Raw genomic sequence first — 22,550 nt, forward strand, 5'->3', positions numbered from 1 at the left:
TTCCCTCTGGAACCAACTTTTTGGTGATGAGCCTTTCCAAAATTAGGCAGGCTGGTCCTGAGATGAGAGACACAACCCATCACTAGGCCCTTTTCAGTATGGCAGTACCAGCAGGAAACTCCCTTGCCCTGGTAGTCTTTGAGAATCTCCATGTTATGATGAGACATTTGAGGATCTTAAATGGAAATATTAAGAAAAGCAAACCAAATAGACTGTTTAGTTATCTTTTATTTTAATTCTGCTTTGGTAGTACAAAAGTCTTAAGGTACAAACCATACAGTTAAAAATATATTTGACACACAAAATGATGAAAAATTACCTTTACAAATTTTACAGAGGATAACAATAGTTAGTGTCATTCTATAAGCTTGTATAGGAAATTCCTCCCCCTCCAAAGGAAGAGGGGAAATAAAAGCTCTTGTAAACATCCGTTGCTCTATAAACACTTAAGAATTATCACTGGATACAAGAAACCAACAAAAATGTTCACATGATTGATGTATGGGGTGTGTGTAACTTTTGGCATGTAAGATACTCAAACCAAACTGAAACTGCTCATACCAGAAAATACTTTAAAAGTGTGCTTTTCATTTAAATATAATTTTAGATACGAGTGTATTTTCTTGACCACTGTATTGCTAAAAGTGCTCTGACCTGAATAAAATTATTAAAGCCTTTGAAATACCTTATATTTTGATTTTCTATATATTGGAATATGATATTTTAAATTTGTATGATTAATGATTTTTTACTTAAAAAACTAAGACTTTAAAATCTTGACTTAAAAAATATTTACATTCTCAAAAAAAAAATCCCTTATAATTTTCTGGAACTCAGGGAGGTTTATTTCCACAATTACATCTTTTTTGATTATGTATCCAACATACATGCAACTATCCCAAGTATAGACTTATCTTTCAGATTTGTTAGAAAACTGACAAATTTGAAATGGACCTGAGATTTAATTGACATAGAGAACTCCCAGTGAGGAAACTCCCTCCATCAATGCTGATCTGACCTTTTTCTGCAATTTATAATTTTAAGGGAATTATCAGAAGCACTGAAAGATTAAATGACATGTTTCAAAGTAGAATTTAAACCAAATCTTCATGAGTACAAGGCCAGCTCTCTATCCATTACACCATACTGCCTTGAAATGTAAAGAAAAAAATTAACACAAAATTAAATCTACTGGTCATCTTGAGAATAGGTAAATTCTTAAACTTTCTGCTAGATTTAGAAAAGAAAAGTATATTTACAATAATACTTAAAAGCCCACTGACACAGAGGTGTTCCTTTGGGAAGCTGATGATGATCAGTTCATTTCTTTTGGGTTTTTTCATTATTTAAGGAGAGTGCTAGAGATCTGGGAACACTTGGCCTAAATAACAAAACCCCAAGTAGTACCAGGTTTTGTCTAGATCATTCCATCATTGCTCCTTCCAAACTGTCTGCACTCGCCTGCCATGAACATACCAGCAAGGCTTTATTAGTAGTATTACATGAATGCTTATCAACACCTAAGGCCATTAACTACACCATGAAAAAAAAGTCTGGAAGAAGTTACAAGCCCTGGTCCTATAGCAGAGGTGCTTGTTTGGGCCTTAGACTGTCAAGAAAAAAAAAAACTGTTTTGTTTGATGGGCTTTTGAATCATTTTTAGTCACTGAAATGTGGTTGTAGTCAAATTTAAGTCACTCCTAAAAGGAAGTCACAGGTAGTGGAGGGACAAAGTGTGATTAGGATAAAAGTGGAGGAGGAGCATCCTAAGATCAATGTCTATCACTTCTGTGCCAGTAAAACTGGGGGTGTTTGCTGCCCCTTCTCCCCAGATTTAAAAAATCAAAGAGAAAAAATTGGGGTAGAGTGAAAAAAGAGGCATACCACAGAGAAAAGAAGCACAATCTCAAACTGTACATTAACAGTCCCACTGTACATACACTGAAATGAGAAGACTGAGTTATGTACACAAGGGCAAAGGAAAAGGCTAGTAAGTTAAAAATACTACCAAATCTTGCCTTTCTCGAAAATTTAATAAACTTTCCGTAAGGCATAAGAGGCAAAACCAATTATAAAGGCGACACACGGATCCTGGCATCTAAGATAACGATGGTGGTCCATTTTCAAGTCTTAGACACCCAGTGCAGAAATGGTACAAAAGATCTAAGAAAATATTTCCTTGGGTCATTGGCTTTGCGCTTCGTTCTTAAGTTTTCAGTCTCTTTAAAGTGTCTTCAAATACAACTCCCCCTGAAAGAGAACAAAAAAAAAGTCATTGCTTCAAAGATAATACTATTATGGCATGAGAGGTCAACCTTCTTTCCAAGTTTAGACACCCCAACACAGTGCAACACCCACACACAACATCTCTGACAGCCCACCATATTGCCACAGACAGGAATGTTTAGCTGCCTCCATACCAAGTTTATTGCCTAAAAGATGGTTTCACCTAGAACAGAGGTTCTTAAACTTTTTTTGTATCGTGGATCTCTAACAGTCTAGAGAAGCCTTCTCAGAATATTATTTTTAAATGTGTAAAACAAAATGCATGGGATTACAAAGAAAACCAATTTTATGGAAATAATTGTTTTTTCCAGTCCAAGTTCACCTGTTACATTCTGTTCCCTTAGCTAGGTTTGGGAGTAAGAGGGGTACAAAAATGAAAAAGTCATATTATTCCCTGCCCTGGTGACAGGACAGGAACACAGATGACTAAAAACAAATTAAAACATGGTAGTCCAAGGGGGCACCTGGGTAGCTCAGTGGATTGAAAGCCACGTCTAGAGATGGGAGGTCCTAGGTTCAAATCTGGCCTCAAACACTTCCCAGCTGTGTGACCCTGGGCAAGTCACTTAACCCCCATTGCCTAGCCCTTACCACTCTTCTGCCTTGGAACCAATACACAGTATTGATTCCAAGACTGAAGGTAAGGGTTTAAAAAAAATGGTAGTCCTTTGCTGATGGTCCAGATATCTCCCTGTATAGATAAGGGAGGATTTTGAGGCTGAGAGGGGTCAAGTGACTGGAGAAGAAAATCTTGAGGACAGAACTTTAAAGAGATTAGTTAATATGATGGCATTGTGTCATTAGAATCTGCTCCCCAGAACTCCAATTCCCAGCATTCCATGTTCCTTCTCACCCAGAACTCCAATTCCCAGCATTCCGTGTTTCTTAAATTCCCAGCATTCCATGTTCCTTCTCATAAGATGGAACATAGAATGCTGGGAATTGGAATTCTGGGGAGCAAATTCTAATCACAGGGCATTGGAAATGGAGGCGCATAAAAGAATCTTCAAAACATCACATTGCTCTATCAAGATACATAATATACTCTACGGAGCATATTGAAAGTTAACTGGTTCTTCTGATTGGTTGATGATCAAAAGATCATAACACTGAGGACCAAAAAAGCCTTTAGAGATGCAATCTGAGCCATCCTGTCCCACACACACCCAAGGTAAAGATTCACAAGCCTGCTTCCCCAGTTGAGTGGCCATCGCAGTCTCATACACAGTAAATAAACATTTACAGAGAGCTTGGAAGTGTGCAAAACCCTTTACATCCATCAGCTCATCAAATATGCACAACAACCCTCCAAGGGGGGTGCCATGAGTATAGGAATTTTCCAGATGAGGAAGCTGAAGCTCCAAAAGGTTAAGTGACTTGTCCAGGGTCACATAGCTGTGAAGTATCAGACATGGGATTAAAAACAGGGTCTTCTGGACTCCAGTCCCAGAGTTTTCCTTACCACTTACAATATGCTGTTACAGATTGCAGACCAAGGAAAAAGAGATCACATTACTATAGCTTCCTATTTCTATTTTGGCAAATGTTGCTCTACATGGCTAACTTGTTTCTTGTTGATCAGCAATTATTAATTAAGCCCGTGGTTAATGGTAATTAGTAGTTAATTGTGATGATTTTAACAAAGAAATCCCTTTTTGAGAAGCCAGAGTTAACTCAATCATAGTTTGTCTATCCTCTATGCCTATGAGAAGTCTAACCATTTTGGTCATAGAGCAGCGTATAGTCAACAAGTAGGTGCATTGCCAGTGTGGCTGCCCAATGGCCAGGACCCAAACTAAAGGTCCCAGAGGGTGGGAAATGGCATCTAAAGGGCTAGCTTTATAAATTCAACTGTGTAAAGGCAGGGGAAAATATCGCACATGTAACCAAGCAAGATGACAGTGCTTTTTCTATATCTACCTATTATAAAAATTAAAATTAAATCTCAAATATAAAAATACTATATTTTTGAAGATTTATTAATGATCATTAGAAATCAATGAATAAAGAGAATACAAAATAAAGGCCATGGGCCCATGGCTGATTAGCCATTTCAAAATCCCCACTCACCACCGCCATGCTTCCCCACAGGGCTAAAAAGAGGGGGGAGGAGGCCCACCCACTCAATTTATTCCATATCTATAGGAAGTACATAATGAGAGGAAGTTGGTGGGCTCCTGAGAAATGTAGTTTTTTTTTTAGAATAATAGATTTTCAATTATACATTATCTAAAATCATAATAATATGAATTTATATAGAGCTTTAAGTTTGACAATGTGCTTTATAATATTATCTCACTTTACTCACAACAACCCAAAAAAATCAAGGTGATCTTAGATTGCATTAAAAAAAAAAAAGAATTCCCTGAATGAGGTGACCGAGATAGTGAAAGGACTCAAGATCATGCCACATTAGGATCACGTAAAAGAGCCAAAGATGTTTCATTGGGACAATAGATAGAATTACTGGTCAGTTGTTTCAATTGCGTCTGACTCTTTGTGCCCTCTTTTGGGGTTCTCTTGGCAAAGACACTTAGAAAGATTTGACATTTTCTTCGTTAGCTTATTTTATAGATGAGGAAACTGAGGTAAACAGGGTTAAGTGACTTGCCCAGGGTCACACAGCCAGTAAGTGCCTGAGGCCAGATTTTTAACTTGAATCTTCCTAATTTCAATCCACTGTGCCAGTGAGCTGCCTTATACAGAGAGGACTTTTTTTAAAGTTTATTTATTTAATTAATTTAGAATATTTTTCCATGGTTACATGAATCATATTCTTTTTCTCCCCTATAGAGAGGATTTTTGTTGTTGCTGTTTGTTTCATTTATATCCCACTCTTTGTGAACCTATTTGGGGTTTTCTTGGCAAAGATCCATTTGCTGCCTTCAAATATTTGAAAAACTAATATATGGTAGAGAGTTTCCATTTGTTCTGCTTAGCCCCAGAAGGCAGAAATTGGAAGAAAGAGGAGTAAAGTAGATCGAGAACAACCCAACAATCAGAAGTGTCTGCAAGCAGAATGGAGCGTCTCGTGAAAGATGGGTCATTTCTTCCCACCGGTCTCCAAGGGAAGACGAAGCGACCATCCCTTTGGGATGCCGTGAAGTGACATGAGCTGGTATGTGGAGCGAGAGAACGGGTACAAACACGTAGCAAACCATACGGCACAGCATTCATTCTAGAGGGCATTATTAGCATTGTTACTGTCAAAGGGGGGGATTCTTATTCAAGAGCGAACTGGACAAAACAGCTTATGAGCTCCTTTGAATTGTGTCAGAGCACCAAAGACAAAGTACTTTTACAAACAGGGTGAACCAAAAGTCGGTGCAGTTTTGAAGAGATAATAGCATCACCTCCTTCTAATTGAGCTTACCATGCACTACAACCCCCAGATGTTCTCTGTATGGATTATTGTCTATACATATCTATCCATCTAATAAGTCATAACAATAATAGTATTTGTAGTGATCTGAAGTGTGCAAAAAGTGCTTTACTAATATTATTTTAACCTCCCAAATACCCTGGGAGATAGGTGCTATATCGCCCCTTTTATAGATGAGAAAACTGAGGAAGACAGAGGTTAAATGAGTCGCCCATGATCACATATCTAGTCAATATCTAGAAATGGACTTGAACTCAAGACTTCCCGACTCCAAGTCCAGCCCTCTATCCACCATGCTACCTACCTGCCTCTATGCATGACACTGATTTTTTGAGTGGTAGAGTGAGCTTTAAGCCTCCCTCAAAGTACTCATGGGCTTTGCTACCTGTCCACTATAATAGAAATTTCATTACTTTTACTTAATAGAACAATGGCCTGGGAGTTAAGAGACTTGAGTTCTAATCCTGACTTTGACATTGTTGGTCCTTATGGAAAGTCATTTAAAATCTTGGGTCAGGGCAACTAGGTAACACAGTGAATAGGGTACCAGAACTGGAGTCTAAAGGATCTGGATTCAAATGTTATCCTCCATAGCTGTCTGACTCTAGGCAAGTCACTAAACCCCCAGATGTTCTCTATATGGATTAGCCCTTGTTGCTCATCTGCTTTAGAATGAATATGAAGACAGAAGTTAAGGGTTTTTTAAAAATACTTAATGATTAAGCTGCACGTTTTTTATCTGTGAATTGAGGGGCTTGGGTTTGAAGATCTCCAAGTTCTCTTCCAGCCTTGACATTTTATGAAAATTCCCTTTTTTCTCTGAACTCTTTTTCCTCATTTATATTCTGACATAAACCTTCAAAATTCTTAGAAGTGCTAGTTTATGGAAGATAAGTGAGCTCTCCCTTGAGTCTGGTGAGTCATTAACTTATGCTTGGTCATAAGTTCATCTAAGCTACTAATTTGTTTTTTGTTGGTTTGTTAAATCTCCTACTTTAATTTTCCTCCCTTTTTTCCCCATAGAGTTGGGAATGAGGTGAGAGGTAGGGGCAGGATTAAGAAGGGGACAAAATGCTTTTGTAATTTTAAGTATTTTATACGTTTGAAAACATGATTCTTCATAGGGGTTCCTAGGTTCCACCAGTCAAACGGATTCCATTATACGAAGAAGGTTAATAACCCTTGTTTTTGAGGCATGTAGATGGATCAATTTGTTGTCACATGGTTGACAATGGTGACCTTAAAGGTCTCTTTCCACTCTGCAATTCTGAAATATGAGAGACTTTCAAAATAATAGTGTAGCCAAAGCAACAAAGATTAGAATTTTTTTAAAGGTTCCTACAGTTCCCTAGAGCTCTTAACAAATCTGTTTGTCCCAACATGCATCTATTCCATTAAAAACCGACCTTGTACTCAGAACTCAACATCTTTACAAATATAATTTGATAGCTGAGTTTTTAGAGGCATGCAAGGTGAAATTTGTCTATTAAATAAAATGCCACAAGAGGGCACAGACTCTCAACTGCATACATTTGGGGGTTGGGGGAAACAAAATTTTTTAAAAGATTAATTCTTATATGTATAACTCAGATCAATTTGCCTGCCAGCACTGGGAGGAAGAAGGGAGGGGAGGGAAGGAGATAAATTTGATTATACATCTTAAGAAAATGTGTGTGGAAATTTATTACATGTAATTGGTAAAAAAATAAAAAATAAAAAAGATTAATTCTTTTAATCATTGTTCAGTACAAGTATTAAAGTTGGGTTTGCCTGATTTAATTATTGAATGTGTTGTTGTATTGGTGCCCCTCTTCGGGAACTTTAACATAGCAACACCTAGTAAACATCAAGATTAAGTCTCCTATACAAAGGAAAAATAAAGTCTTAAATAGTCCCAGGTTTCTCCATCTTCTTTCACCTTAAAGGTAAAAGCAGATTCAACAAATCTCCTTACTTTGCAACCCTAACTCCAAGGTTTTGAGGATGAATGGAAAAATTGATCCTCTTGAATGGGCACTTTTCAGTGGGGGTCAAAACTATCAGTAGTGATATAAAAATGCTCTAAATCACTAATAATGCAAGAAAATACAAATTAAAACAACTCTAAGGGGGAAAGCTAGGTGGCTCAATGGGTTGAGAGCCAACCCTAGAGATGGGAGGTCCTAGGTTCAAATCTGTGTGACTCTGGGCAAGTCACTTACCTCCATTGTCTATCCCTTAAGGCTCTTCGGTTTTGGAACCAAAAGACAGTGTTGATTCTAAGATGAAAGATTAGGGTTTAAAGGAAAAAAACAATTCTGAACTACCACCTCACACCTATCAGATTGGCCAACATAAAAAAGGAAAAATAATGCATGCTGGAAGGGATATGGAAAAATAGATATGCTAATTCACTGTTGGTGGAATTGTGAATTGATCCAACCATTCTGGAGAATGATTTGGAACTATACTCAAAGGGTAAGTGCCCAGCTATACTCACAACTGTGCAGATCCTTTGAAAAACCTAGCAATACCACTACTATGTCTATATCGCAAAGACATATAAGAAAAAGAAAACTATTTACAGAGCTGTCTTTGTGATGGCAAAAAAATTGGAATTTGAAGGTTTGCCCATCAATTGAGAAATGACTAAACAAGTAATGACATATTATTGTGATAGAATAGTACTGTGCTATAAGAAATAACAAAGGGGAAAGTTTCAGAAAAACCTGGGAAGATTTATATGAACTGATGCAAAGTGAAATAAGCAGAAACAAGATAATGTTGTACACAGTAATAACAATATTATAATAATCAACAATGAAAGACTTAGCTACACTGATCAGGACAATAATCCATGACAATTCCAAAGGACCCACGACGAAAAATGTTATCCAACCTCAGAGAGAGAACTGATGAACTCAGTATAGACTAAAGTATTTTTTCCACTTCTTTATTATTCCTTGCTTTTTTTTTTTGCAACATGACTCACATGGAAATGACTTCCATGACTTTTTTATGACATCATATATATGTATATATAATAAGTATATTGTTGCTTACCTTCTCAAGAAGGATAGGGGGAAGGAGGGAGAAAATTTGGAACAGAAAATAATTTTTTTAATTATAATGCCCACAAAATATTGCAGAATTTTTATGCTTGAAAAAAGTGAAATGGAGTAGAGTAAAATTTTCCTTTCATTTAATCTGAAGAAAGGCTAACAGAGAGAAAGAAGTTAGAGGAGATAAATGGAAAAAAATTACTCACAAAGTATAAAATCAGCCAGTTTTGAGGGAGTGGCCCCAAGAGGGACCCCTGGGCTAGGAAGATATGGGAAGGGAAGAGTTTGGGTGTGTTTCTTTGTTTTGTTTTGAACAGTTTTGCTTTTAAATGACAACCCTGCTGTGGAACAAGGAACTCTGACCTCCCAAGATCTATAAAGACTAACTTGGATGAAATACTTTTATAGAACAAGCTAATATTGATCTAATACTTTCCCACAGCAATGATAAAGCAGTAAATTATTTAGAAAAGAATATGGGCCACATACCATAGCATTTTAGGGCTAGAAAGTTCATAAATATAATCTAACTCTCTTGTTTTGGAAGTGAGTCCAGAGTCTATGTGACTTGTCCAAGGACATGTGGCAAGTTAATGGCAGAGACAGCACTAGAACTCAACTCTCCTCACTTCCCAGTGCAATATTATTTTTGTTATACCTTCATTCTTTCCTATAACTTAATAGTAGCAAATAAATTATATCACTGGAATTTAATAAGAACAGTAAATAAGATAGTATTTCATTTGTCCTTGTATTTTTTAGAGGCCAATCCAAACATATTTAAGTGCCTGTAATGAACAAGGCACCACGCTTGGCACTCTGGATACAAAGATAAAATGGAAAGCAGTTCCTGCTCTTAAGCTTACATCTCCTGGGGATGCACCTCATAGAAATTGGTAATAATCATGGGCTTTCATTCAGGTGCTTTAAAGTTTGCAAACTGCTTCATGTGAATTCTCCTCCTTGATCCTTACAATTAAACCTGAGAGGTCTGTACTGTCAAATATTTTTATCCCCAAATTACAAATAAAAAAAACCAAGGCTCAATGACTTAAATTGGTCTTATATATTGAAACTGGGACTTGATCCCTGTATTTGGATACAGCATTCAAAACCACTAAACTACAGTCTCTAAATAAGAATAGAATAGATGAATAGATAGAGATAAATACAAATATAGACAGACGTGTATATATTTATATATATATATATATTCGTATATTTAGAAATAGATGTGTCATAAACTCTGGATGATGTCTTTAATTTGTTAAATTAATCTCAGTGAAAAAAAAAGAGAGAGCAGCACTTTCAATTCTATTTTGTAATTACTGCTGTTCAACTGGTGTCCAAATCTTCATGACCCTATTTGGGGTTTTCATGGCAAAAATATTGAAATGTCTTGCCATTTCCTTTTCCAACTTATTTTTACAGATGAGGAAACTGAGGCAATCAGGGAAAGCGACTAGTCCAGTGTCACATAGCTAGTGGTTGTCTCATTTGATTTGAACTCATTTTCCTTAGTCCCAGTCAGGTGATCTAGCCACTATACTACCTAGTTGCTCTCTATTTATTTAGCTAAGCACAAAAAATACATTAAAAATCCTAATTGTTCACTAAAACTTCTTTAGTTTGAGAGTTTGGAGGACGCCAAGCAATCTGTTTAAAATTCATGTGACTAAATTATCCAATATCTTGGTTGCTCACTTCCAATCAAGTCTGTGATTATGAGGACTTTGGAGACTTTCTCTTTCCTGGACTTAAATGCTAAATTACTTAGGCATCTTCATAAACACAGTAGAACAGAAGAAGAGGATTATGCATAAAACTGTGAATATCTATTATGTACAGCTTGCTTTTATTTTGAAAAATATAACCAATTGACCGTGTAACTTTCCAACTGTCCTGCTTGCCTATGATTCTTTCTGACCTTCCTTTTGTTCATTTCTACACATTTTTAAAACATACTTTAATAGGGGCAGTTAGGTGGCACAGAGGAGAGAGCACCAGGCTTGGAGTCAGAATGACCTGGATTCAAATTTAGCCTCAGACAGTTCCTAGTTATGTGACTCTGGGCAAGTTATTTAACTCCATTTGCCTAGCTCTTGCTCTTCTGTGTTAAGAGTTACTAAGACAGAAAGTTAGGTTTGTTTGTTTGTTTGTTTTAATGCTTAAATGAAACTTTTTCTTTTTTCCTTTTTTTTGCATTCCCTACCTTTAGTCCCTTTCTCACTCCCACCCCCACCTCTAACCTTACTCCTATACCCAGTAGAAGAAAAAAAAAGAAGGAAAAATCAAACTAAGATTTTTCTAAACACATTAAATAGCCTGCTCGTGAACTCATGACTAAGGCTAAGTTAATGACTCAGTAAACCCAAGGGAGAATTCGTTTATCATCCATGAATTGGCACTGCTAAAAAGAACTGTGAGGGTTTATATCAGAATATAAAGTAGGAAAAATTGTTCCAAGGGAAAAGATAATTTCCATAAAATGTTAAGTTGGACTGGAAGAGAACTCAGAGATCACCTAATCTAAACCCCTCTTTTACAGAAGAGAAACTCGAGGCTCAGAGCTGGCAGCCAGTAAGTTGGGCTCCAAGGGCTCAGTAGGAATTTAATTGCAGAGAGGGCATTCAAGGCACAATGAAAAACAGGTACATTGGCAGAGGAAGCAAGAAAGCACCCAACGCTCATGGGAATGCTAGGAAGTACCAGTTGCCTAATGAAAGAGCACATAGAAATAGATGGAAATGGTAGGATGGCACCAGACTGGGGAGTCCTCAATAGCAGAGTTAAGTTTAAATTTTAGGAAAGGGGTACCAGGGAACCATATTGTAGGGTTCTGAGAGGAGAAATAAGGAGACCGATTCTAGTCCAAAATTTTGGATATGGCCAATGTGGGAATTTGTTTTGCTTGATTATGCCTATTAGAGACAAGGTTTTTATTTTTCTTTTCTTTTGGGGGGTGGGGGGGAAAGGATTCTTAAATGAAATAAATTAATTTAAAATTTAAAAACAGATCATAGGGAAGATTTCCACAAGTTAGAAACTTACGTACAACCTTCTCTCCCCAAAGCAGAAAACGACTTTTAAAGGAATGGAGAAAGAAGCTCCTATATGAGAGAATGAAGTATTTCTTCTGGACTAATCCCTATCAATTTCATTTCTGGTACATCCCATTTATGTTCTTTATGTCCACCCCCCAAAATTGGTTCCCAGGAGTCCAAGCCTTTACCCAGAACTCCTCCTGCTCCACTGGCCACAGATCTCATGCCTCTTTTCTGTTTAAAAAAATGGGAATTTTTCCCTACACCAAGATAAATTCAAAATGGGTGAAAGACTTAAACATAAAGAAGGAAACCATAAGTAAATTGGGTAAACACAGAATAGTATACATGTCAGACCTTTGGGAAGGGAAAGACTTTAAAACCAAGCAAGACATAGAAAGAATCACAAAATGTAAAATAAATAATTTCGACTACATCAAATTAAAAGGCTTTTGTACAAACAAAACCAATGTAACTAAAATTAGAAGGAAAACAACAAATTGGGAAAAAAATCTTCATAAAAACCTCTGACAAAGGTTTAATTACTCAAATTTATAAAGAGCTAAATCAATTGTACAAAAAATCAAGCCATTCCCCAATTGATATATGGGCAAGGGACATGGATAGGCAGTTTTCAGATAAAGAAATCAAAACTATTAATAAGCACATGAAGAAGTGCTCCACATCTCTTATAATCAGAGAGATGCAAATCAAAACAACTCTGAGGTATCACCTCACACCTAGCAGATTGGCTAACATGACAGTTATGGAAAGTAATGAATGCTGGAGGGGATGTGGCAAAGTAGGGACATTAATTCATTGCTGGTGGAGTTGTGAACTGATCCAGCCATTCTGGAGGGCAATTTGGAACTATGCACAAAGGGCGATAAAAGAATGTCTGCCCTTTGATCCAGCCATAGCACTGCTGGGTCTGTACCCCAAAGAGATAAAGGACAAAAAGACTTGTACAAAAATATTCATAGCTGCGCTCTTTGTGGTGGCCAAAAATTGGAAAACGAGGGGATGCCCATCAATTGGGGAATGGCTGAACAAATTGTGGTATATGTTGGTGATGGAATATTATTGTGCAAAAAGGAATAATAAAGTGGAGGAGTTCCATGGAGACTGGAACGACCTCCAGGAAGTGATGCAGAGCGAGAGGAGCAGAACCAGGAGAACATTGTACACAGAGACAAACACACTGTGGTATAATCGAACGTAATGGACTTCTCCATTAGTGGCAGTGTAATGCCCCTGCACAATCTGCAGGGATCAAGGAGAAAAAAACACTATCCATAAGCAGAGGACAAACTGAGGGAGTAGAAACACCGAGGAAAAGCAACTGCCTGACTACAATGGCTGAGGGGACATGACAGAGGAAAGACTCTGAGCGAACACTCTGATGCAAATACTAACAACATGACAATGGGTTCAAGTCAAGAACACATATGATACCAGTGGAATCACGCGTCAGCCACGGGGGGTGGGAGGGAGGAAAAGAAAATGATCTTTGTCTTTAATGAAAAATGCATGGAAATGATCAAATAAAATACTATAAAATTTTTAAAAAATGGGAATTTTTTTCTGAAAAGATGTTTCTAGCTAAAGTATGGCATTACTCTAAAATACATGGATGTGAATTCACATAAAGGACACTGGCATTGTTAAAACCAAAACAAGCAGAAGTAGATTAGTTTCCCTTTCTCTGTACATGGCATCTGGGAGCTATTCAAGCAAAGAGAAAAATGCCAGCCAGGGCTTCTAAAATAAAGTGGGGAGAGGAGGATGTACTTTCATTGTTTTTGAAATCAATAAATAAAGCAACACTCTTTTTTAAAAACTCACTTAATATAATTTTACATAATTTCTTTTGAATTTTTATCCTCACTCTTCCAAGCACACAAACAATATAAAGTAAATGGCATCTGCATTCTTTTATATTTTATATATTAAACACCAACTTTTTACTTGCCTTGGCCAGGAGGCAAATGCCTTTTGCCAAACCTCAACATGACCATGATCATGGATACAGCTAGTAAAAAGTAAGTACTAAGGATTCTTCTTTTAATGGGCAGATAGGTAGCACAGTGAATACAGCATTGGGCTTGAAATCAGGAAGACTCATCTTCATGAGTTCAAATCTGACTGTAGATACTTACCTAGCTGTGTGACCCTGGGTAAGCCAAGTTAACCCAGTTGGCTTCAATTTCTCATCTGTAAAAGGAGCTGGAGAAGGAAATGGCAAGCCACACTAGTATCTATACCAAAAGAACCCCAAAATGGGATCATGAAAATTTGGACATGACTGAAATGACTCAACAAACAACTAAAAAGATTCAAAATTATAGTGTCCCTAATGGACAGTGGAGACATGTATAATTAATGGATATAATCAGACTACAGCATATTACCAACCAGATTTTTTAAAGTTTTTAAATTTAATATCAACCAGATTTTGCTCGAAATATCGAATGTAAAAGAATTTATTAGGCACATTCATGCTTACAACAAAAGGGTTAGGACAGCCAATCATTCAGAGATTAGTGATGGCAGACTGATAGGCCAAGGGTGCACTGGTATTCATGAAATATCAAAAGATCAAAAATATGGCCCACAATATATTGGGCAAATCCACTATGAATGATTTCTAGAAGAGCACAAACAAGAACTAGCCAGAAAGAAAGGACAGGGATAAACTGGAACCTGCCCTAGCAGATGAAGTAAGTATACCAAAAGGCTATGAGTTTATTAAAATATTGAAGAAATTTGTCAAAACATAATGCAGCAAAATTAATTCAACATGCATTTTAAAGATATTTATTTTATTTATAAGAGAATTGGGAAAGATGATTATATACTGACGGAACGAGTGATATGTTTCTAAACAATGTTATATGTTTCTAATTTTTTCTTAAATTGGAAGACTGCTGACAAAGCTACTTGGTGGATAAAAGGAACTCAATTCAACTTAGAAGAACAAAAGCTTAGTCTTCAAAAAGGAATCCAAAAACATTTTCAGTGGAATAAAGAAACCTCCTCAATTTCACTGCCAAAATAAATGAGGTAGATAGCAACTTACATGTGGCTACACAAAGGAACCATGGTCAAAGGGGACACAAAAATAAATCCTTAACAGAATCCCAATTCTGTCAACCTTACAGTAGTAAACTTTATCTTGGTAACTTATATTTTTTAAAAAGATATAAATTCAAAAAGCAACTAAAGATTAAGCATTGGCTTCTCATTTAGTCAACAAGTATTTAAGTGTCTTTTGTACCATACGATGGAAAGAACTTTGGATCTGTTTCAAAAGACCAGAGTTTCAATACTTTCTCTTATACTTACTGGGCAAATAAGTCACAAACTCTCTGAGTCTCAATTTCCTCATAAAGAAAAAGAAAGAGTTGGGTTATTTGACCCCTGAGGTCCCTTCTAGCTCTAGAATTGTGTGCAAAGCCCTGTTCAAAAGAGTGGGCAAATTATGAAATGTAAATAAGGGAGTCTCTGTCTTTGTAGACATTTTCTTTCTTTTTTAACTCTTACTTTCAGACCTTCATGGACTGATGCTGAGTGAAATAAGCAGAGCCAGGAGAACACGGTACACAGTAACAGCAATACTGTGGAACGATAAATGTGATAGGACTTAGCTATTGTTAGCAATGATGACCTGGGACAACTCTAAGGGACTAATATGACAAAGAATACTGTCCCACCTCCAGAGAAAGAACTGCTAGAGTCGGAATGTAGATCAAAGCAGATTTTTCTTCAGTCTTAAAATTGAAGTCTTAACATCAATTTTAAAACAGAAGAAGTAGCGATTTAGGTTATGTGACTTGCTCAGGGTCACAAAGTTAGGAAATGTCACATTTGAACCCAGGTCCTCCCTCCTTCAGACTTGACTCTCTATTCATTGTACTACATCATTTTTTTAGAGTAACCCGGAAAAACCCGCTAGTGGTTCTGCCTGACACAAGTCTCTCCCTACGCCCATCCTTCCTCCATTCAGCCTTCACAGTGGTTTTCCTAACGTGCAGGTCTCACCATGTCATCCTTTAACAATAAGCTCTAATGACTCTCCGTCCCTGCCAGAATCAAATAGAAAATCTTTGGCTTGACTGTCAAAACCTCTCAGAACCTTTCCAGGCTTCTGACACCTGCCTCTCCACCAGGGACTCTTACATGCGGTGAGACTGACCTCTGGGCTGTTCCACAAACAAGATTCTCCATCTCTCAATCCCAGCAATTTTCTCTGCCTGCCCCCATGGCTGGAATGTTCTTCGGCAGAAGTTGCATGAATCAGTTCTTGGGAATGTTGGAGTGGGGATTCCTCTTGGTTACAGGTCGAAAGCCTATGGAGCTGCTGAGGTTTCTTCTAATTCTCAGATTTGGGGCTGATTTTGGAAACTTTACTGAGAAATATAATCATGTTAAATCCCGAAACACCTTCACAGAGTCTTTCTTCCCCAGTAGACTTATAGATCAAAAACAGAGTTGGGTGTATTTGTGCTTGTTTTCGATCAAGGAACATGCTCCTCTCTTGTTAATCATTCAAATTTACCTGAAGTGTGATGGCATTCTTTTTTTTTTTAATTTGAAAATTTTTATTTAATTAATTACTTTAGAATATTTTTCCATAGTTACATGATTCATGTTCTTTTCCACCTACCCCCCTCCTGTAACTGATGCACAATCCCACTAGGATTTATGTGTCATTAATCAAGACCTATTTCCATATTATTAATATTTGCACAAGGGTGATCTTTTAGAGTCTACATCCCCAATCATATCCCCATCAACCCATGGAATCAAGCAATTGTTTTTCTTCTGCATTTCTACTCCCACAGTTCTTCCTCTGGATGTGGATAGTGTTCTTTATATAGTCCCTCAGAAATGTGTGACAGCATTCTTAATAGGCACAGTGGTATAAACGGGGCTATCTAAAGTCAATCTAAGCATCGACATGCAGGAGGTTTAAAATGTAACTATCAACTAAGAAGCACCAAAGTCAATAAGACAATAAGTAACAAGTTAGGTTCAGGTGCTCAGGAAGGGTAGGTGCTTCATCCTTCCCACATGTTACCAATTACCTGATTACATATATATCCATATATATATATATATATATATATATATATATATATATACATATATATATACACATATATATATATATAATGATATTATTGCTATACCAATATCTGATAATATATATCATCTTTTCACCTGAACCCCAGCTTTGAACATGTTTCTTCCCTGACAGCTCTCCCACCCCCTCACAATGGTACAAAAAGTTTAGAAAAACAGCCAGAAGCAGCCAGGTGGTTCTGTGGATTGAGAACCAGTTCTAGAAGTAAGAGGTCCCGGGTTCAAATATAGCCTCAGATGAAAAAGTAGGCATTTTTATGGATTGACGATTGCTAAAGTTTAGATCTTTTCTTCTGTGAGTGTTTAATGTTAAAAAAAAAAAAGCCATCTTTTCCATTCCTTTAGAATGTTCTCTTTAAGATAGAATAATGGGGGTGAGCAGTGAAGTGGCTCAGTGGATTTAGAGCCAGGTCTAAAGATGGGAGGTCCTGGTTTCAAATCTGACCTCAGACACTCCCTATCTGTGTGACCCTGGACAAGTCACTTCAACCTCATTGCTTAGTCCTTAGCATTCTTCTGCCTAGGAACTAATACCCAGAATTGTTTCTAAATGGAAGATAAGGGTTTAAAAAAAAAGAAAACGAACAACAGCCAAAGTCCATGATTGTGATAAAAAGCATCTTAGAAGCAAATAGAAAAGATTTTCCTGAAGACTAAATATTGCCACTCTTAAAACCATGTTAGGAACACAGTTAATGTGAGACAGAGCAGACAGAAAATTGTTTAAAAAAAATCTGCCACCCCAATTCTCAGTACCCTCTCAGTCTCTTCTGTATTTATTTGTGTACCTGTTGTTTGTCTCCATCTTACCTCCATTGGAATGCAGGGTCCCTGAAGAGAGGGACCTTTTTGTTTTATCTTTGTATCCCAAGTAATAATGAACTGAATCAAATCATCAATGTCCAGTCTTTTCCACCCCATGAGACCACATACATTGAAATATGGATCTATTGCTACACCAAGAAATGGTCGATTCTCTTTTTTGTCTATTTTACTTGTTTCCAATTCAGTTAAATGACATCTCTGCACATTCACTAACTCCTTTCCTAAAAATGTAATGGCTGGCAAGAAGGAAAGCTATGGACAAATGACATCTTGGCCAACCGTGTCCTGTGGCACTCCATCAAAGCCAAGCTTCCACATTTCCCTGTCAAAACATTTTAACAAGATTTCATAGAACCATTGCATGTCAACTGCCATCCACTAAATATTGGGCCAATAATTCATTCTTGTACCTCCCCACCAAATGTGACAGCCAAGTGCCACAAAGATTCTGAAAGAAGCAGTCACCCAGCATTTATTAAGTTGGGCATCAGGGATACAAAGATAAAAATGAAATATTCTCTGCCAACAAGAAGCTTACACTCTAATCATGCATGAAAATAAATTTATACAAAATAAATGCAAGCATGTTAAGTACTTGTGGTGCTATGCAAAAAAAAAAATGCATATGGCGGTGCCCCACTTATTTTATCCATGTACTCATGGCCAAAGCAGGGATCGAACCTACCTCCTATTCCGTGCCACTCCGTTCCCGTTTCACAGGGGTAACGGGTACCTCACCGTTGACACTTTCTGTGCCGCTCACAGACATGAGGCTTCTCCGTTCCTTGGCATGAGCCTTGTGTTCCACTTTTGTAACTCTAAACCTGAGGAGAGAAGAGGAGCCCTGTTTGGTTTTGTTTTCCTAAAACTGAAAGGTATAAATAACTCAGAAACATGAGAGATTGCATCCAAAAGAAGCTAAACATGAAGGTAACCATTGGAAATTATCCAAAAGGAGAAAACAGAAGAGGGTAAGCTTTTTCACTCCTTCTATTCTTGGAAACATCCCAGCCTGAATCCTGCAGGGGCTCTATTGTACTCTGGGTATGGTATTCTAGAAGAATATGTTTAATCCACTGAAGGTACTTGTATATTAAAAAACCAAGGGCAGGTAGGTAGGAGGGCCAGCCTGGAATCAGGAGGACTTGGGTTCAAATCTGACCTCCAATATTTCCTAGCTGTGTGACCCTGAACAAGTCACTTAACCCCCATTGGCCTAGCCTTTGCCCTTCAATCTTAGAGTTGTTACTAGGACAGAGGGTAAGGGTTTGAAAAAATAAAACAAAGTGGTATGAGTATTGTGAATACAATCCTCAACTTTAATGAAAGTCTCTGTTTTTTGTGTGTGTGTTCTTAATTATAGAGGGATAGGCAATCAATTAGGTCAATTTTCATTAAGGGAAAAATGACAAAAAAATAAAGAAGGGAGTTTAAGTATTTACTATAATTAATGAATATCAAATTATTATACTGCTGTATTATACAAACATGTAATCACAATTCTAGTATAGCTTATGATTTATAATTACATGATATAATTATATAAAATATGGCATTTTATAGTATAACATATGATAATCTAAAGCCATCCACGGTCTTTCATAATAGGTTTTTCCTATTCCCAAACTATTTGTACTTCTACCTTCATAAAATATTTTTTGTCCTGAATTCTCTCCATTCAGAGTGAGATTATTACCTGTTTGGAAGAGGGCTTTGAGGAAGAATGAGGAAAAGGTATTACAAACAACCATTTTCTCCGAGTCAAATTATTTGGCATGTGTATGTGGTTGATACAATGACCAAGCACCTCAAAGTTATGAGAAAGATTTTAAAAGCTCGGTCACTAAGAGAGTCCCTAGGGAGACAAGACTAGCTCTGGGCTGGGGCACTTGAGGAAATGTTGGCTTCCCCTTAATGTTTCATTAGATCCTAGGATTTTGCTGTTGTTGTTGAAATTTTAAAATAAAAGGAGGAAGGGGGAACTGGGTAACTCGGTGGATTGAGAGCTAGGCTTAGAGACAGGAGGATCTTGGGTTCAAATCTGGCCTCAGACATTTCCTAACTGTGTGACCCTGGACAAGTCACTTAACCCCCATTGACTAACTCTTACTGTCTTTTGTCTTGGAACCAATATACAATATTGATTCTAAGATGGAATGTAAGGGTTTAAATTTTTTTGATAAAGAAATAATAATTTATTAAAGAAAATAAAAGGCATTATCTTTACAAAAACAAAAAGTTTCTATCACTTCTGAAATTTTCACAACTGAGATGTTTTAGCAAAACAGTGCTGGCTTGTGTGTACTGTACCTCTGAAACAGACAGCTCTAGTTGTCTTTTCTGGGCCACAAAAAAGTGAAACCTAGTGGGATGAAGAAGAGACTGCAGGAATACGCTCCTGCATAAAAGCACCCTGACTGCAGAACCAGCACCCCAAAAAAGTCTGATGAATAATTTTGGATCACTAGGCATTCTAATATTAAAACTATCCATTATAATACACAGAAAGAAATAAAATTGGGAACAAAATAGTTTACATATTTCGTAAAGAAATCCATCAGAAAAGCTAGAGAGGTCTGTACAAGCCAGAGAAAGCTGGTGAACACTTAAATCATACCATTTTACATAATCCAACCCCTTAATCTTTTAGTAGTCCCTTTCTCTGCTATCAGTTTGGGGCTAACTAATTTTCCTGTTTCTGACTCCTGAATCACAATTCAAATTAGCTCACTTTGTCTCCTTACCAGGAGGGGACAGGAGTGGCGAAATGCAAGTTGTAGCCTAGTAGGAATCTCATTTTCTCATCATCCTCAATGCTTCTGCAGGAAGCGCCTGATTTTATGTAGTCATCAGTATAATTGGTTGGGTGGTCCATAAAGATAACTGCTATAATCTCACATTTGTGCTTGTGGATGCAGACATCCTGCCCAACTTCAGTCAGCTGAATTTCTACCCATCATTCAAAGATGAACTCAAATGCTATCTCTTCCATGATTTCCCCACATTTCCTTTCAGACTTAATACAATTATCATGTAATATCATATATTATAACAATATATGCTGGCATCTTATCCTGGCAGGGCATCAAGTTCTACAATAAAACTTTTTCCAAATCATAGCTGGAGGAAATTTAAGGATTTTATATTTGACATTTGAAATTCGTTTCCCCACCAGACTTGAATGTTCCCCACCTTGAATTATTTTTAAACACTTTTAAAGCCTTCCTGAGCTTCTGAGTGCTACCCAGGGTGTTACTCACAGTACAAAAGTGACCTTGATCTGGCTTCCCAGTCCCAGGGGTTTTTGTGCTTTCTTCTTTATATTTCATGAGGGTTTGAGATTTTAGTTCAGCTTAAATGGTAACGAGTTTCTCATCTTTCTGACAGATATTTGGGGTCCTTTGGGTCATGAATTGACTTTTATCATGAACACTGAAGCCAACAAATAGGAAAGATTTAAATCCTACTGCTGCCTTGAACCAGAAATGTTTAGATCAGAAATAAATGGCCATCGAGTTCACCCTCATTTTTGTGATCAAATGCATACAGAAATCTTGACCTGCTTTGCTTCTCTCAAAACCAGCCTCTGAGTGAAAGAGCCTTTCAGAGAAACTCCTGTTATGGACTTGAAGTGCTCATCGTTTCAGGGTACCCTTCATTACCTTCGCTAGCTGAACTCAGCCGCTGAATTGTAAGGCAACAACAAAATCCACAAATGCTCTTCAAAAGTCTGTCTCTTTTCCGTTCACAATCCTACCAGGAGGCCAACATCATGGCTAAGTATCACTGACCGTAAGGAACAGCAGTCTTACCGAATAGAAATGTAAGCAGTGGATTCACATTGGTTGACCGTGTGAAGCTGTAAAATGTTGAGCTGCATGCTTTAGTAAAACTCTAAAATCCCCCATCAGGAAATCCCAGCTAGAGCCTGAAGGTTGCCCTAGATGGGAGGCGTGTGGTACCATGTTCTATCAGCCTATATACTGCCAACGGGGAGCTTTTCATTCTTGTAAAAAATTGAAACATGAAAAAATTCCCCAAAGCATGGATAAGAATACAGTGTGGACAAAGAAGAGAAACAGGGAACTTGTCATTCTTGTAAAAAATTGGAACAGAAGAAAATTTCCCCAATGCCTGGATAAGAATACAGTGTGGATGAAGAAGAGATAGACCAGCTTCAGCAAGTACAAGCCAGTTCCAAATGATAAAAAATCAGAAGCATAATAAAGGAAATGGTTCTTGCCTGCCAACTGAAAGAACTGTCACCTCTCCTTGGCGCCGACTTCTTCCTTCTTTAGATTTATTGCTTGGTTTTATGAAGTGCCACCGTTTATGTCTGCAGCGTTGGCATACATCTCTTTCTACTGCCCCTCCAACAGTATGGAGATGATGGCCACACATATGCTTCCCCGGAGTGCTTCCTGGGGACAAGGGACCAGGACTCACTGGAGGACTGCCTGGAGTACTAGGAGTCAAAGGGCTGGTAGGGCAGGAAACAAATTAGAAAGAGTTAGCTACTTTAAGGAAACTTTGGTTAATTTAAAAGAACAAACACTCAACCAACATCCTTTCGGGAGCCGATTTACAAACAAATTTTAAAAACGTCTTCCTCAGCGATATAAACATGCTTTATAAATTGTTCTTTGATCACAAAGGATATACACATAGTAATTCGTTCACATTTCACTTTCCCTAAAAAACACAAGACTTTTTCTCCCTCACAGAATCCAACATTTTATCATGAAATCAGCTGGAAATGAACCATAGGCTCAACTGATAACATTCTGTTTGAACGGGAAGGGTCATGTTTCTTTCTTAATTTTTAAT

The 22,550-nt window shown here is 37.4% G+C and overlaps 1 protein-coding gene across 4 annotated transcripts in view; it reads right to left on the reverse strand.

Annotated features, from left to right (window-relative positions):
* Positions 1-210: 210 nt before the first annotated feature.
* RELL1 (RELT like 1) overlaps positions 211-22,550 on the reverse strand; it is a 97,371-nt gene continuing 75,031 nt past the window's right edge. For all 4 annotated transcript variants that reach the window (XM_056802521.1, XM_056802519.1, XM_056802523.1 and 1 more), the window contains exons 5-7: positions 21,967-22,203; positions 18,409-18,547; positions 211-2,250 (exon numbers count right to left, since the gene is read on the reverse strand). In XM_056802521.1, the coding sequence (XP_056658499.1) occupies positions 18,412-18,547; positions 21,967-22,203 (373 nt within the window). In that variant the 3' untranslated portion in view covers positions 211-2,250; positions 18,409-18,411. The remainder of the gene's footprint in view (positions 2,251-18,408; positions 18,548-21,966; positions 22,204-22,550) is intronic.

This window comes from Monodelphis domestica, chromosome 6 (assembly GCF_027887165.1).
Source record: "Monodelphis domestica isolate mMonDom1 chromosome 6, mMonDom1.pri, whole genome shotgun sequence".
In the NCBI taxonomy this organism is placed as follows: domain Eukaryota; kingdom Metazoa; phylum Chordata; class Mammalia; order Didelphimorphia; family Didelphidae; genus Monodelphis; species Monodelphis domestica.